This window comes from Mercenaria mercenaria, unplaced genomic scaffold, assembly GCF_021730395.1.
Source record: "Mercenaria mercenaria strain notata unplaced genomic scaffold, MADL_Memer_1 contig_3130, whole genome shotgun sequence".
NCBI classification, from domain to species: Eukaryota; Metazoa; Mollusca; class Bivalvia; order Venerida; family Veneridae; genus Mercenaria; species Mercenaria mercenaria.
Genome location: NW_026461243.1, coordinates 28,117 through 45,323, shown reverse-complemented (window position 1 = coordinate 45,323; position 17,207 = coordinate 28,117). Strand labels below are relative to the sequence as shown.

The 17,207-nt window shown below is 33.6% G+C and overlaps 1 protein-coding gene across 1 annotated transcript; it reads right to left on the bottom strand.

Annotated features, from left to right (window-relative positions):
• Nucleotides 1-9,229: 9,229 nt before the first annotated feature.
• Nucleotides 9,230-14,218, bottom strand: LOC128552758 (guanylate-binding protein 1-like). The gene is made up of 5 exons (XM_053533817.1): nucleotides 13,852-14,218; nucleotides 13,234-13,511; nucleotides 12,706-12,918; nucleotides 12,252-12,348; nucleotides 9,230-10,716 (listed from the first exon to the last, which is right to left on the bottom strand). The coding sequence occupies exons 1-5, from the start codon at nucleotides 14,192-14,194 to the stop codon at nucleotides 10,223-10,225; spliced, it is 1,425 nt and encodes a 474-aa protein (XP_053389792.1). The 5' UTR covers nucleotides 14,195-14,218; the 3' UTR covers nucleotides 9,230-10,222.
• Between the last annotated feature and the right edge of the window lie 2,989 nt (nucleotides 14,219-17,207).

Sequence of the window (17,207 nt, the reverse complement as noted above, 5' to 3'; positions counted from 1 at the left end):
ACAACGCAGTTGCTCCTCAGCTTATTGATGACAGCATGGTTGCTCCTCAGCTTATTGATGACAGCACAGTTGCTCCTCAGCTTATTGATGACAACACAGTTGCTCCTCAGCTTATTTATGACAGCACAGTTGCTCCTCAGCTAATTGATAACAACACAGTTGCTCCACAGCTTTTTGGTGACAACCCAGCTGCTCCTCAGCTTATCGATGGCAACACAGTTGCTCCCCAACTTATTGATGACAACACAGTTGCTATTCGGCTTATTAATGACACCAAAGATGGTTGAGTATATGAATTTTGTAAACATTACTAATTATTGGGTTTGTTGGAAATATGTGGGGTCAGACTAATAAATAATGCCTCGTCCCCTGTCTATTACACTGATCCTACATATAACGCCGAATTCTCCTATTCATCATACTCACCCAATATAATTTCGTGGAGGGTTACGAACAAACCGTATAATTGATATGTTTTGCTGACCACTTATTTTAGCCTAGAACGACATGAAAGTCTATTGACCCTCCACAAAAAAAGATCAACTTTTATCCAATTTAGATGCCAGAATCTTGTGAGAGGTAAAATAATATAATATGTATTCAACTGTGAAATGAAATTTAAGTGTTAATTTATGTATAATCATATGTTATTAACTTTGTATGTGAATATATGCACGGGTTCTACAGGGGTAATATTGTTCGACTCTAGGAACGCAATATCATCTGCGAAAGAACGAGTGCATATATTCACATACAAAGTTGATAATCTTTATATTACATACCCGCTATCAAGTAATTAATTTATGTCAAAGTTATCGTTCTCTAACGAAAAACAGGAAAATAAGAAAAGAATTTCTCCGAAAATATAATAAACAAATCAAACTGACGCGCATTACAATTTTCCGCGAAAATGACGTCAACTTGTTGTCGCAAGATGCGCGATGACGTCATGGACGTCACGCGATTTTTTTCCATTACAACGTTAAGAAAGCATTCCACGTCCAATATGAAAGCATTCCACGTCAATATGGAAAAAAAATTGGACGATCGCTGTCCATTGAACCTCAATGGAAAATAATTTTAGGTATGTAATAATATACAAACATAGAATCTTAATTGTTGGTCATAACTTGTCCTGAATTTTGTGAAAGGACAAAACGCACGATCTAAACATAATAATTGACGGTTTCTATGTTAGTAAACAAGTGGCAGGAATAATTTTACCTTTACTTCTATTTTGAATAGTGTCAATTTTTAATTGAAATATAACATGAAAAAATGATACAAATTAATCAGAATAAAGATCTACAATAAAAGCAGAATAATCAAAATTACCCGGTATTTTAGAACCATTAACAGCCATTCAGAACGTTATGTACATATACTATGGATAAGTGCTCAGTTATGAAAAAAATCATATTTATATATGAAATTATTACCCTAAGTTAAACATCTATCACAAAGTTACAGTGCTGAATCATTTTTGTCCTGCTTGTTGTTCAGATGATAGTTTAAGTCAATAATATTTGGATGTGCTATAGTGTGGTAATTTCAGTATGCCATACATCAATCAACTTTTGTGTGTTTCCGATGCCGTGGCCTAGGACACAATTTTGTTCTTTTCCGAAACAAACCGAAAACTCAAATTTTAAATACAGAATTAAATCCTGCCTGTGATTGATTCAAATCTCTCTACTTACAACCTTTGTTATTTATTTTAAACATGATAAAGATGCTGTTCTTCCTCACGGGTATAATCTCTTTGTCTTAGTTAAATATACCGTATTTAATGATAGGTCTGTTGATGTAATTTTTAAAACAACTAATAATATTATTCGATCTGTGCTGAGATATGTCTTGATTATTCTTCATATTTCTGTCACGTTGATTCAAACAGCTATGCTAAGATATCTTATCGTTATTACATTACATTAGATTACTTTACTTTTTTAGAGCAACGGAACAATTAGTTATATTTGGGAAATAAAATATCTATTTATTTATCCTGTTGAATTTTACGTTAGACAGACGCAGTTTTGGAACATTATGGTTGTTTCTAATTGTAATGGTGAACAGAGACTGCTCCACCTTGTAGATGCACGGGCTAGCACCCGATCAGAGTCACCAACCTTTCTTTTTTTAGCTACCTTGATGTGTACCCTCTACATAGAACCCTCATTAACAACGGTGACTACATCTACCTCGCAAAGTGAAATATATCCGAAACATATGTACGTTTTAACCTTAACTTCTTTTATTCCAAAATAAAAATACAGTCTTCTTTGTTTCTAATAAATATCGGATATTTGTTTAAATACATGAAATACAAGATGCGCAGATAAAATTAAATGATGGGTATTTTGTAATAGAAAGCTAGTAAGGCAGCGTTCTTGTCCTGCTTGAGAGTGGCAGGAATGCTTAATTGTATTGAAGGTATCTTTTGATGAATAACTTGCAATTCAATGTTACCAGTAATAAAAGTTTTTTTTATTCACTTTTTGACACTGTTCTACTCTTATTTTCTATGACAGTATTTGCACATTCACTGAATATTGCCCGACCTTTTACAATTTTACAAGATAACAAGAATAACTAGTAAGACACATATTTAGCACGAAAAACTTATAATATTTCTTAGCCGAAAATCATTGACGATGGAGCGCACTTGAAAGTGTTAAGCAATATCAGTACAACAAAATTGTATTGCAGTTTTCTTTGAAAATTCCTATCAATGTGGCAACATGAATATGATGTCTTTAAACTGATTTTCATAAAAGTGGTTCGAAGGGAACGAAAACAAGAGAGGTGAGAGGTAATTAAGTTTAAGTACAACAACATCTTTTTTAACGGTTCCATTATTTTTGTAGGGGGTTATCCTTTGTGTCTTGTTACTATATTCGGTATACTTGGCGTTATCTAACGACTGCCCATATTGCTATTTAATTAGAAAACGCGAGTAACCGGATCATTTATATAGTATGACGATTTCATATTTTTGTAAAACAATCAAATAATAATAATAAAAAAAAATACAAATAAAATGCAACGTGTGTATAGAGTGTTTTGCGTGAACAGGTAGAAGTTGGTGTATCTGAAACCAAAAACCACAATATGTCTTCATAGAAACACTTATATGCTCATAAAAATAAACTTTCCTTTTGTCTTGTACCGTACCATGTATCTTATATTCTGAAATAAATCAGTCCATTCTTCACATCAACAGCAAAAAATATCAACGTCTAAATCCCGGTTGATTTTCGTTTAATTTCAGAATGTTTTGATTAAAGTGACTTGCAGTTTAATATTTCAGGAAAAGTTTAAGATGTCTGGATTGGTATGACTGAAAGTTCAGAAAAATGTAAATAAATCTTATCAATTAATTCTTTAAAGAATTATGCATTTGTGCAAAATTTTTAACGAAAACGTATTCTTAATTGGCAATAACAGTTACGGACGTTTGCCGGCAGAAAAATTGTAAATCACTTATCATCTCTAAATGCCCTCTGTGGAGCAAACACATTTCTAGTTCATGTTCTTACAGAATGATTCGACGCAATCAACAAATTGACTTATGTTATGCAAAACTAATTATATTTTCATTTTCCCTTCTAAAATATATGAGCGCGACATGCTTTATCACAGTCTGTGAAATCGTTTAATCAAATTGTCTAGGTTTGTTACAAAGTAATTAAAATTAGATAGAGACAGAACTTAATTAATCAACTACTAATGACATCAAAGCTCTTATTAGAAAATTAGATCAATGTCTGGATTTAATAAAGGAAATTTGTTATAGGGTTGCCTTATAATTGAAACCTTTGATAACACGGTTAAGGAAGTGACTTCCAGCTGCATTTAGATAAACAGGAAGAAACAAAACTGATACTGTTTGCTGATATGATTCCGGGATAGGTATGCATGTTCTTATAGTGTTCGTCAGAAAAGACGTAAAGTTATTACATGTTTGATTGGGGTTTTTTAGATGTTAGGTATATATCCATTCTAAATTAAAGTAATGTACTGACAATTGCACATAATTGCATTCAAGTATTAACAAGCAAGTTAACGCTGCCTTTTACAATAAGAAGGATATCTAACTTGACCGTTGTGTTAACATGGTTGAGGAAAACAGAACAGCAACATATGTTAAATAACGACACAAACACAAGAAATTACCAGGAAGCAACTTAACAATTTAGAAGTTTCCATTAGCAGCCATTAGTGAGGCTAGTAGCTATTAATGCAGATTAGTAACCAATAATGCAGACTAAGTCTTACAGACTGTTTTAGTACTGACATCAATATTTGCATAGAATGCAACAAAACTGCCAGCAAAATAACAAACTCCGGGCGTTCCTTCTTATGCTAAATGAAAAATGTATTTTCCAACAAATCAACTAAAAAAGTATAATTTTCATATATCTTGATTACTTTTTTGAAATATTTGCCATCTTTTTGGACAGTGTGTGTGCGTGTTTGGGTTTAACCTCTTTTTCAACAATTTTTTCAGTCATATAAACGACGGTGTACTTGTAGCAGTGAGCCCAATGCCCAACTTTATAGTGCCGCCTCACTGGGAATATCACGCCGTAGACACGTGGCATGATACCCAGCCTAGTCACATTATACTAACACCGGGCTGACCAGTCCTAGCACTATCCTCTTAATGCTGATCGCCAAGCGAAGAAGCTACTAGTACCATGTTTTTACGTCTTTGGTATGACGCGGACAGTATATCTAATGTTGTTTGCAAGGACATATTTGAATACCGATTTTTTGTCTGCACATTCATACGCCACACTTGACGCCGTTTTTGTAACCAATTATATCAACAATTGATAACCATTTGATGCAAATAGTTCGTGGGGGCCTCATTACCTAGTAAACCTACTTAAATCACAATAATGTGCGTGCCGTCGAAGAACACAAGAAAACACAGTCAAGAAGACATTATCGTAGTAGACAAAGCTACCTACGTTCAGAAGGTTTCAGTACAAAGGAGGATTTAATGTCTTGTTATTATCGATCCCTTATAAGGTTTCGTTGCTTTATTCATCACACACCTGCAGTATTTTTGGACATGTAATTGGCTTCTGTGGGAAACCTACGAAATGTTCTGCCTTTCAATATGGTGAAACATATTTATAACAAAAGAATTATAACTAAACAGTATGAGAGCAAATTCCTGAACTTTTTAAGCATCATTTAACATCACAAGACATGGTATGTAAAACATTTTACAAAATGCTCTTGTAACTGTATGTAAAGGCAAACCTATAGGACCAAAACCAAATGTACTATTGCCTTTATATTATAAGACAACCTCTGGTGTATTTACACTCACTAAGATTGCTCACTTTACTTTTATAGTGCTAATTGCTCTGACAAAACAATTCAAGTAGATATGAATAATTCATATAATGCTAATGAAAGACACTCGTATCGCGTAGAAGAACCACTTTCAAAATGATAGGTCATAGACTTGTGTAAACAAAACTGAAAATTTCTGTAGAGCTATACTAAGTTTGCACCTATAAGAGAAATACATGTATGTGTACTTATTCACATATAAAATATTTGATTTCACTAATACGAAGACTACATATGAATGTCAAAATAATTTGTTTGATATATTGATAACGTTACACATAAGCACAGATAGTGCTTGACTCCCTTCAAGCTATAATTGCTATAATGATTGTTGAATTGCTGTTTGTAGTAGGATCTGGATCATTTGTGGCAGGTTTAGGTTCACTGTGTTGATAGCTGGATCCAAGCATCACATATTATGTCATGTTCAATAGTTAAAGGGAACGAAATATTTGTTAAAACAAGTACCCGTTGTGAAATACTATGTACAGATTAGGACCAATTATAAATAAGTTCTATAAATAGCACCAATCAACCTCACATCTGCTAAGGTATAAATATATAGATGGATGACAGAGAACATTCTTCTTACAACGATAGAAGAAGGCACATCGAGGATTCAACTAATAATTAATCCAAGTACCTTGATAAGGAAGTTACTGTAACTACCCTTCAGGGCGGAAAATTATCAAAAAGAAGACTTTTGAAGTTTATAGACTAAAGAAAAATTGCACAATTTCAACAATATTTCGAGTTATAGGGCCAACACGTAGGAGGTTTACCTTAAGGGTAGTTGACTGCTATAGACGATAGCAAAGATAGGCTGTAAATCAGAAAGCTAAGACAGAGGCCTAGAGTTTTGTCATCTACTGAGATAGTAGGAGAGTTCCAGCTTAAAGACGGTTATTAGCGAACTACAGCCAAGGCATCGGGTTTATACCTTTATGGTAGTTGAATGCTACATGTGATAGCATATAGGCGCTGAACATTCTGGTTTAAGAGCAATCATACAGGGTTGCAACTTCAATTAAGAGGACAAAGGCTGAGCATCTATGCGATAGGACTCGTATGTTGTTGATTCAAAGACATTGTCTGACGGGAAATTTAACAAAAAGACAAGTCTAGTAGAGAATCTCCAGCCTACAGGATTTTGAGCTAATCATTATTATTTGAAGATTTTATGTTTGAAACATTTAGTGATTTGCCTGATCCCCGAAATTATCTAGCTCATAATTGAAATCATTTTACGAATCATTGGTACACGAATAATTCAGGCAAGGTAGGAAGAGGAAAGTTTATGTGTGAGATATGTTGTCTCACCAGCTTTACGTTTTAACAAAAGACATTCTATTTCGTTTGTCAGCTAGCCTAAGACATAGTCACCTTAGCGATTGGACCCATTTCATATTTCAAGATACTAAATGCTTATGCACTTCCCTGGGTCATATTACTCGTACCCCGACAATTTGGGGCCTCGTCGGAGATTTATATCCAAGGAGTTACATAGACTAATGGTTTTAAAGTTGTTAGCCTACCTGAGCACGAACTTGGTGAGTTTTTGTGATCGCCCAGTGTCCGTCATCCGTCGTCGTCAACAATTTAACTGTTTACACTCTAGAGGTCACAATCTTGGCCCAATCGTAATGAAACTTTAACAGAATTTTACCCTCAGTCAAATCTTGGACGATTTCAATATTTATGAAACGTTACCACTATAGTAAACTTGATGCGTTTTTGGTCAGGTTTAAATCTGGGTCATGTGTGTTGAAAAACTAGGTCACCAGATCAAATCAAAGGAAAAGATTGTTAACACTCTAGAGACCACATTTATAACCATATTTTAATAAAACTTGGTCAGAAAATTGATCTTGATGATCTTTATGTCAAGTTTAAATCTGGGTCAGGTGGGGTAAAAAAAACTAGGCCTCCAGTTCATATCAGAGGAAAAGCTAATTAACACGCTAGAAGCCACATTCATGACCATATCTTGATGACACTTGGTCAGAATGTTAATCTTGATGATATTTAGGTCAAACTTAAATATCAGTCAGGTGGGCTCAAAAACTAGGTTACAAGGTCAAATAATATATAAAGCTGGTTAACACTCTAGAGGCCACATTTATGAAAATATCTCTATGAAACGTGGTCAGAATGTAAATCCTGATGATCTTTTGGTCAAGTTTAAATTCAGGTTAAGTGGAGTCAGAAACTTTCTCACCAGGCCATATCAAAGGAAAAATTAATTAACACTCTAGAAGCAACATTCATGACCATATGTTAATGACACTTGCTCAGAATGTTAATCTTGATACTTTTTCGGTCAAGTTTAAATCTAGGTCAAGTGGAGTCAGAAACTGGGTCACCAGTTAAATCAAAGGTGAAGCTTGTTATTACTCTATAGGCCACATGCATGACCATATCTTAAGGACACTTTGTCAGAATGTTAATCTTGATGATTTTTAGGTCAAGTTTAAATCTAGGTCAAGTGAAGTCAGAAACTAGGTAGGTTAAATCAAAGGGAAATCTTGTTATCATTCTAGAGGTCACATTTATGACTATATCTAACTGAAACTTTGTCAGATGTTAACCTTGATGATCTTTAGGTCAAATTTTAATTTAGGTCAGGTTGAGTCATAAACAAGGTCCATAGGTTAAATCAAGGGAAGAGCTAGTTAACGCTCTAGAGGCCACATTTATGACGATACCGGGATGAAACTTGGTCAGAATGTTAATCTTGATAATTTTAGGTCAAGTTCTAATCTGGGTCATGTGGAATGTGACTTACTGACTGAGTTATTTTTTTAAGACACAGCCTTGAAATTAGGATGACGTGTACAGTTTTGCACACCGATCTTAAAACTGACTTCAGTGACCATGAATATAACTTAATGACCTTCTTGTTTTTTAAGATACAGTCATGAAAATTGGATGACATTTACAGTTTTGCATACCGATCTCAAAACAGACTTTCAGTGACCACAAATATGACCTATTGACCTACGTTCTTAATATTTTAGCATCCGTTGGACATTTGAAACATGTATCTGATATTACTCAGGTGAGCGATCCTCCTTTTGATTACCGTAACTAATACGTGAATTTAGTAACCACACGCCCTTGTTGAGATGTGTTAGCGGTAAATGTATGACAAAATATTTATCTCTATAATAATTGTACTATATAAAAACACCAACGGCATCGAATTATATTGTCGATTATTACACAAAAGTCATATATTTACAATACCTCTACCTTCAAAACTTTGTGTGTCATAAATCTTGAGGAGTGTGGTATTATAATTGATTTTGTTTGAATGTGTATTAAGATACGGAATTCACTGACTGTGAGAAGCAATGTAAACCGGAGCTAGAAAATATTGAGCCTAAAGGGGCCTCCGTGGCCGAGTGGTTAAGGTCGCTGACTTCAAATCACTTGCCCCTCATCGATGTGGGTTCGAGCCTCACTCGGGGCCTTGAATTCTTCATGTGAGGAAGCCATCCAGCTGGCTTACGGAAGGTCGGTGGTTCTACCCAGGTGCCCGCTCGTGATGAAATAATGCACGGAGGGGCACCTGGGGTCTTTCTCCACCATTAAAGCTGGAAAGTCGCCATATGACCTATTACAAAGACGATATTAAAACTGTAGGTCATTATGCTTGTTTCTGTAACATGATGATTTTTGAAATATCACTTTTTTTTGTAAAACCATCTTAATTGACAATGAAAATGAAACACATTAATAAATATAACAAAAATGTTTCATTCTGTAGAATGCTTGTACTTATACATATACCCTGCATAATTGCCTAAATAGATAATATACTTCACATTTGTCACAGTGACAATGTATAACAAACAGATCATCGATATTCCTTTAATCAATCAAAATCGGCAGAAGAATGCATAGTAGAATCTTCTAGAAACATCCTTATTAATTGATAAACATATCATAATATTTAAATGTGGGCCCATTTGACGAAACACAAATTTATATAATAAAGAATATACCGTTGATACAAACTGTCATTTCATGTGCAATGCTAGTATGAAAACAAGGTGTACAATAAATTTTATTTCTTTTATTTTGTTGGGTTTAACGTCGCACCGACACAATTATAGGTCATATAGCGACATTCCAGCGTTTATGGTGAAGGAAGACCCCAGGTACCCCTACGTGTATTATTAATCAACACGAGCGGGTACCTGGGTAGAAACAACGACCTTCCGTAAACCAGCTGGTTGGCTTCCTTACATGAAGAATTCGACGCCCCGAGTGAGGCTCGAACAAACACCGATGAGGGGCAAGTAATTTGAAGTCGGCGACCTTAACCACTCGGCCACGGAGGCCCCTGTACAATTAATAGTTGCTACTTGAAAACAGAAAGTAAAATAAAATGTTATGCATATATCGTCCGTTTGAATTAGATTCAATACTGATTTATATATATTTAATATATTTACGGGCGTAAATTTGAATGTATGTTTAATTTTAAATATTACAAATTAGATAAAGAAAAAACATAATTAACTAGCCTCATTGCAATATCTTCACTCGGTACATGTTTGCAAGAAGATAACGCATAAACATTTTTGTGAAGTTCTGCTACTAAATGTCGACCATGCTGTCCAATTTTCTCCGAAATTTTAAGGGGTTATATTTCAATTTTAAAAGGTAAATCAGTTGTAGTAAAAAAGCTTTTGCAAAAAGAAGATATAGGATTTAAAAATAAAACAAAACTATATATAACCTAATTTCACTGTAACATACAAATGTCTTGGGGTGCTGGACAACTTGAAGAATACTATAAGATAGATGATATTCTCTCGTTATATGGAATGTATATTTTATCATTTTATAATTTACTTGTTATTTCAGGATCTTTTTTCGTATCGTTCTGAATTTTAATTTCGTTTATAAGATGTCTAAGTTCGTTTTGCATTTCTTCTTCACGTTTTTGTCTCGCTGAAAGTTTTTCACGAAATTCTTCCAGACGCGTATCGAAAACGTTTAGCTCTCTTTCACGTTCTTCTATTTCCGTTTCTAACCTTCCCCATTGTTCTTTTTCAGCTCTACCTTCCAGCTGTATTTTACGTCTTTCCGTCTCTTTGAATTTGCCATCCAGTCTTCTTTCTAATTCTATACACATGTTGTTGTTTGTTTTTTCATCTTCCTCTTTTGCAGCCTCATGAGTTATATTTTCATTTTCTTTACGTTCGTATATGTTCTTTCTAAATAACACCTCTACTTCTCTCCTCATACATTCTTCTGTTCGTTTATGATCCTCGTACGAACAGATGATATTCTGTATTTGACGATCCTGTTCAAGTCGTATCTGCTCTTTTCGTCCTGGAATATAAGTATACTATAATGGTACCTTAATGTGACAAAAACAGATTGATTATTCCATATTGGCGAGTTAAATTCTATGCTGCTTTCTCAAACAATAGATTGCCTCTAAGACCAACGCGTTATATTTTCAATAACACTCTTTAAAATATACATATTGAAGCTACCCTTCATGAATTCAGCTTGGATAACCTTGTATGGAATTTATGAAAAAATAAGCAAGACCAAGTTCTATGAAAATATATATAAAAAAATTGCTTTGAAGAGAATGCCAAAATATGTTGAAAATTAAAACGTTTAAGAAGAATTAGTGGACATGACATATAGAGCATGTTACAAAAGCTTCTCATTAATCGTTTAAAGATGTACTTTGTAGTGAAAGAACATGGTAATGTTACTAATCTAGTTTTAATTTTGGAGATATTTTATACGATATTTTTATTTCCCGTTGGAAATGTATAAAACCTAGCTATACAGATGTAGTAGCGTATGCAGCTAACACCATTATTCATTTCTAAATTCCAATCGATTAAACATAGTCTAAATTTCCTAATTCTATTAAATGATAAGTTGTTACAATTTCCAATTCTAGGTCTTATTCTAAATTCCAGAGCCATTATTTCACAATATTGTAATATAATTGAGTATGTGCTCGCCACGGATTTGGTACTGGTTCTCATGGAAGAACTCAGAGAGAAATACTGAGCCACCATATCATGGCTTATTCTATCACAGATACATTTCTATCAGCTTATTAGCTCAGGTAAAATACATATGTGCCGTGCCCCTATTATAAAACTAGCTTTTGACCCTTTTCCGTGAGAAAAGCCGACCGTTGTTTCGTTAATTTTGTATAAACTGTTATTGCCTTGTCGAAATAGAAAATCATTTCATTACAATGTGTGTTACATTTTACCAGTAATTATCCTTAGAACGAATGACACACTTTTTATACATTCTTGACAGGCATACTTTGACATGAGAGAAACTGAAAGGAAACAGGTTAAACTTGAAAACGAAAGTCGCATTTGCACTGGTCTATAGTCAGGGGTCACGAGCAGGGGTCACTCCTTTAAATGTGCGCGCGTTGACATTTGTTTGGCTAATGGCGAGTCAATATCAGCACATTCTTACGATTTGAAAATACTTGGGCTTTAGCACCGCATATCAGCTTTTCATCTACAAAAAATATAATATGAACTCGGAATAAAAAACAAATCCCAGACGGGTCCGTAACGGAGCAAGAGTATATGGAGATTTTTGGAATTTAGTCAAATCGTTCAAAAGGTGCTTTTTGATGTTGTCTAAAAGTGTCAATATATGTCTCTGATATTCGACATTTCCAAATTTGAGAGCTGCAGACCTAGACATTTCAGAGATAATTTCAAAATGAATTTCGAGTCATAAGAGTTGATTCGATGGAAGCGTGAAGGGCCATTAGACGCTAATACGTTTTATTACGTTACATGCGCGGAAAGATATCTATGGCCTAAAGCAATAGATTTAAGAATCGAACGAGTATAACGGTGTCTTACTTTCGCATATTTCTTCCGTAAGCCTATGGTCTTCCATTCTTATCCTATATTCTGTTTCTGACTTTTCATCCAAGAACTTCTGAAGGGTTCTTTCTGTCTGAAACAATATATACTTTTATAAAACATTCTGCTTTATTAAACATCCATATTGTTTACACTTATTGTAGAATATCGCAAGCATTGCGATATATTTTCTGTTTCCGAACGTCTCTTGATAAACACAAGTCACTCCTTTATTTGATAAAAAACGTATTAATAGAACTTATGCTTACGAATTTTTAAGCTCCTAAACTTCTTTTTCTATGTAATTTTTTCTTCTTTGTGATTACAAACAAATTATAATTTGTCTATCCGTAGTTCCTACATGAGGCTTTTGACTATATTTGTTACTGTTATGTATAATTGATATAATAATGTCCTATGCAAATGATAAATGCAATAATAAAATATTTACAAGCTTTATGTCGGCTTTACCACATTGTGCTCTATACTCTGTCTTGAGTGTACTAATTGCTGCTCTGTAACTTTCATGTCCATCTGTTCGCATATAATGTTGTTCTAAACCCACAATTCTGTCGTACAACTGATACAGGACAGAACCACAAGATTCTTCAACTAGTTCACAATTTCTTTGTTCAATTTCATCTTTTATCCTTCCCATTTGTTTCTGTAAAACTCTCCAGAATGAATGTCTCAGTTTATCAATAAAACTTCATCATAGAACTGATGACACATTTATTGGTTAAGATGAGGTTACGTATATTGAAGCCGAAACATTTAACTGACCATTGGTCTACTTACAAAACTATAATATGTTTAACTATTTCATATTGTTCCTAATGCACTGAGTTTCAAATGGTATGTCTAGGATTTAGCACATTTATTACATACAATAATATTAATACAAAATAGTCCAATTGCAAAAAGCAGCGTGTACCTTTGTTGAATGTTATACTTATAGTAGATAATATAACAAACTTACAATAGCATATCCCTCAAGGACTCTTGTATCATCATACCATAACAGTTGTCTCAAATCTGCTAACGAATCGTCGATCATTTTGCTGAACATCTCCTCGAATCTTTCGGAGTTTACGACTGGAAGTTCAATGCTTTTGGCGTCTTGTAAGAACTTATCGCTGATGAGGGTAATGTACTTTTCATTTGCTTGCTTGTACGCTCCTTGCAGAGCATCTTGCTTTAATGGTACTTTATTGGCATTGACAGAGTCCGTGTGACGTCTGACAACTGATGTAAATACTGTAAAAACGGACAATATGCAAGATATTAAGAATGACGCTAAAACAACTGTTGTTCTTATTTCGTTTCTGAAAATTTGACAACCAATATGCAATTTGAAAATGAAGTCTTTAAAACGTTACATATAAAGTGGAATTTGTGAAGACAACCAACACATATAATAATAACAATAATAATAACAATAAATTATAATAATGATAATAATAATAATAATAATAATAATAATAATAAAAGAAACCATATTTACAGTTTAAGTTAACATAAGAGTAATTTTGTCTTGATTTCTGTGACAGCGTAGAGATGCAAAATGAATTTCATGTAAGAACACTAGCATACGTACTCCAACCGTCAATTTTTGTATCGCTACAAACATGATGTGGGTACATTTCGCAGAGATACGCATCAATGTTACGTATATCTGCATTACAATCTGAACTATATTCAGCTTCTTTCATCTGGTGAAGGTCACTTAGTGTCGCTTTTTCAACTGCGTGGTTGAGTTTAAAACATTTTCTATTTGGAAATCTTCTTTTAATACATGATATGGACCTGTTGTATTTTTCATGTATTTGGCTGTCTCCCTCAACTGATTTAATGAAGTAGTCTAAATATTCGTCCACTTTCTTTCCATCTAATTGTAAACAGAAATCGCCTATACACAGTAAAAGGTCAGGTGATATCATCTCCACCTGTTGTCCGACGCTTCTCGACAGAAACCTGGTACTTGTTAAGGTAACAAAGACTTATGAGTAAATTAACTGTAATTGTAATTGTATCTAATCTAAAAGTTCACAAGCTAACACGACATATCAACATTTATAATATCAATTTTCCATGCAGGATTTGTATAATATGGTTTTAAAGGATACTCCAGTGTCTCTAAATCACCTTCATCTAGCACATTCAATATGTTGTAACAGAGCACATGGCACATTGAAACTGCTAGAGTTAGATATGTTGTGTCATGCATATCACCCTGAAAACCACAAATTCAAAAGTATGATGATTCATTTTATGCTCTTCGGTGAAGTACTTAAAATTATCAGTGAAATAAATTGATATGTTCACTGTTTCAAACAGTGAAAATATCATTTTTATTTTTTACTGGTATGACACTACACTTGAATGCGAAATAATATGAATTATAGATAAAAGAAGATTTCTTGCAAATTGTGCTTCACTTAAGATATAGATGTATAGAAATACCAACAGGATCATAGATATATACATTTTATCATAAGAAAATGTAAAAGAAATCAGGAAACGTAATAGAACTATTTACAGATGTTCTACAAAGACATCCAGATGTCACGACATTATGACGTCATAATACGATGCACGTGGCATTGCGTTGACAAACTGGATAAAATTTTATTAAAACCATTCAAATATATAAGATAAATTGATTTTTTTTTGTTTCAGTGTAAGATCGAAATATATTTCCCTTGTGAACACCATAATTTTACATTTTTGACTCGTGGCTGCGCTACTCGTTAAAATATTGCATTATAGTGTTCACGGTGGAATATATTTCGATCTTACACTAAAACAAACAAATATCCTCTATGCACCAGAGTAAAGATGTATTTTGCTCATGTTTTTTCTAGGTTTAACGTTATGTAAACACAGTTAAATGTCATATGGCGAAAAATTTGAAGAAAGACCACATGTACTCATATTGGTATTATTTCAGGGAAGAGTGGGCACCTCCTCGGGTGGAACTAACGAATTTATGTAAACCAGCTGGATTACTTCCTCACATGAAATAATTATACAGCCAAAGCGAGATTCGAAACCTGCAGTGGTGAGGGGCAAATGATTCGATGTCAACGACCGTATGTCAATCGGAAATCATTAAAAACAACCAATATCAGGTAAAGGTGTGAATATACTTTTTCAGAAATATATTGTATCTATGTTTATTGAAGACATATATTTCAATATTTCAATTTATTTAGAAATATCCAAAATACAGAGAATATTATATTACATGGCAATATTTCTTTCAGTATATATCATTTCAGTAAACATTATGAAGACTTTGCTTGAACTCACAGAAATGTCTCCCAAAGTAAAATAAGCATTCTGTATGCAAACACTCACGATATTATAACAAAAACATACTACAAAACAGTTCTGTTCATATGCTTTACCATATATAGCTATCAGACGTCTGAAATAAATAAATAAGCTTGGCTCAATTACCTTTATAACATCACCAAATCCTTCTGAATCAAGTAATATAAATACTGTTTTGGACTGTGCAGGGTGTTTTCTGCAGATCACCCATATTCCTTTAGTTTGGGATTCGGTTGTTTTGTAAGTTTGAGTTTCTGTAAATATATTTATACGATAACTTCCCTATGGTATATGCCTACAAGTTATACTAAAACAACAGTCGGTTAAATATTAAAACTATGTAAATTAACTTTCTGGATTTAAATTAAAATTTGTTAAAGGAAAAAAAAAAACACTCGTTTAAATTTACCGTAATCTTACGCTTATTTTATTAAAACGTTTAAGCTGATTTTTTCTGTACTTAACAATGCATTAAGAGATACGTTTTATAACATTTTTGCGTTTTGATTAATGAAAATAGATTTTCTTATATACATTATTGATTATCACAACAACAGCCTCTGTAAGAGGCTTGTAGCGACTGTTAAGGTCTCACAGAACTTGGATTTAGTAATGTTACATTGTATGGTCGTCTGAAACACGAAGTCCATTTTATATTACAGTTATGGAATTCCGCTTTAACCGCTGCTTGAGAGAGGGCGTTTGAGGTATTGCACATTATGCCGATGCTAATGGGTGCCAGGGGTGTTACAGTGGTCATAATCTCTCATGAACATACCAAATCAAATCGTGTTCCTATTTTATTGCATTATATTTTTCGAAAGGATCTTCTCATATATCTATCAACTTGTACACAGTTAACATGTCGTTTGGTGGAATATATTTGCCTGAATACTTTCTACAACACGATAAAAACCCTGCTTTTAGAACTGACAAATTTACTAGATTTACCATTAATAGAAAGGATAAAATTCTTCACATGTGTATATCTATCAAACTGACATATTACTCTGTTTTAGATTTCCGTTTTCAAACAGGAATTTTAGCAGTAATGCAACTCAAATCAACATCGAACAAAAGTTCACCATTTGAATTTTGTAAAAGAAAAGTGCTATTAATATCTAGCCAACGTTAACACGACTGCAATGTATACAAGTTTGGCCTGTAAAACGTGACAATTACATCATTCTTATCATTTCTGAATGACATCATAGTAATGTACGTAATGCTGAACCGTACATTTTTAACATGCAAAATAACAATTACACACATATTTTACCACACGCATACGCCTCATACCCTCCGCTCTTTTTATACTTCGATTAAGAAATGATGTCACCAGAACCATGTTTAATATATTTAAAAATAGCCAGGAGGTAATATGTTACGAGTGGGTATTAGCCCTGATGAATCATTCTGCACGGTGTATAACCGATTTAAAGTGTTTAAATCTATTAAAACATGGACTGTGCGTAAACATAAATACTTCTAAGCGCCTGATAGTGGATTCAGAGTAATAAAATTAAATGTAAAGCCATTCTTTGCTCTTATTTGTATCCTGAAAATTATTTAATAAAAGAGTATATCAAATACGGAGCAATTTTTGGGTGCTTATAC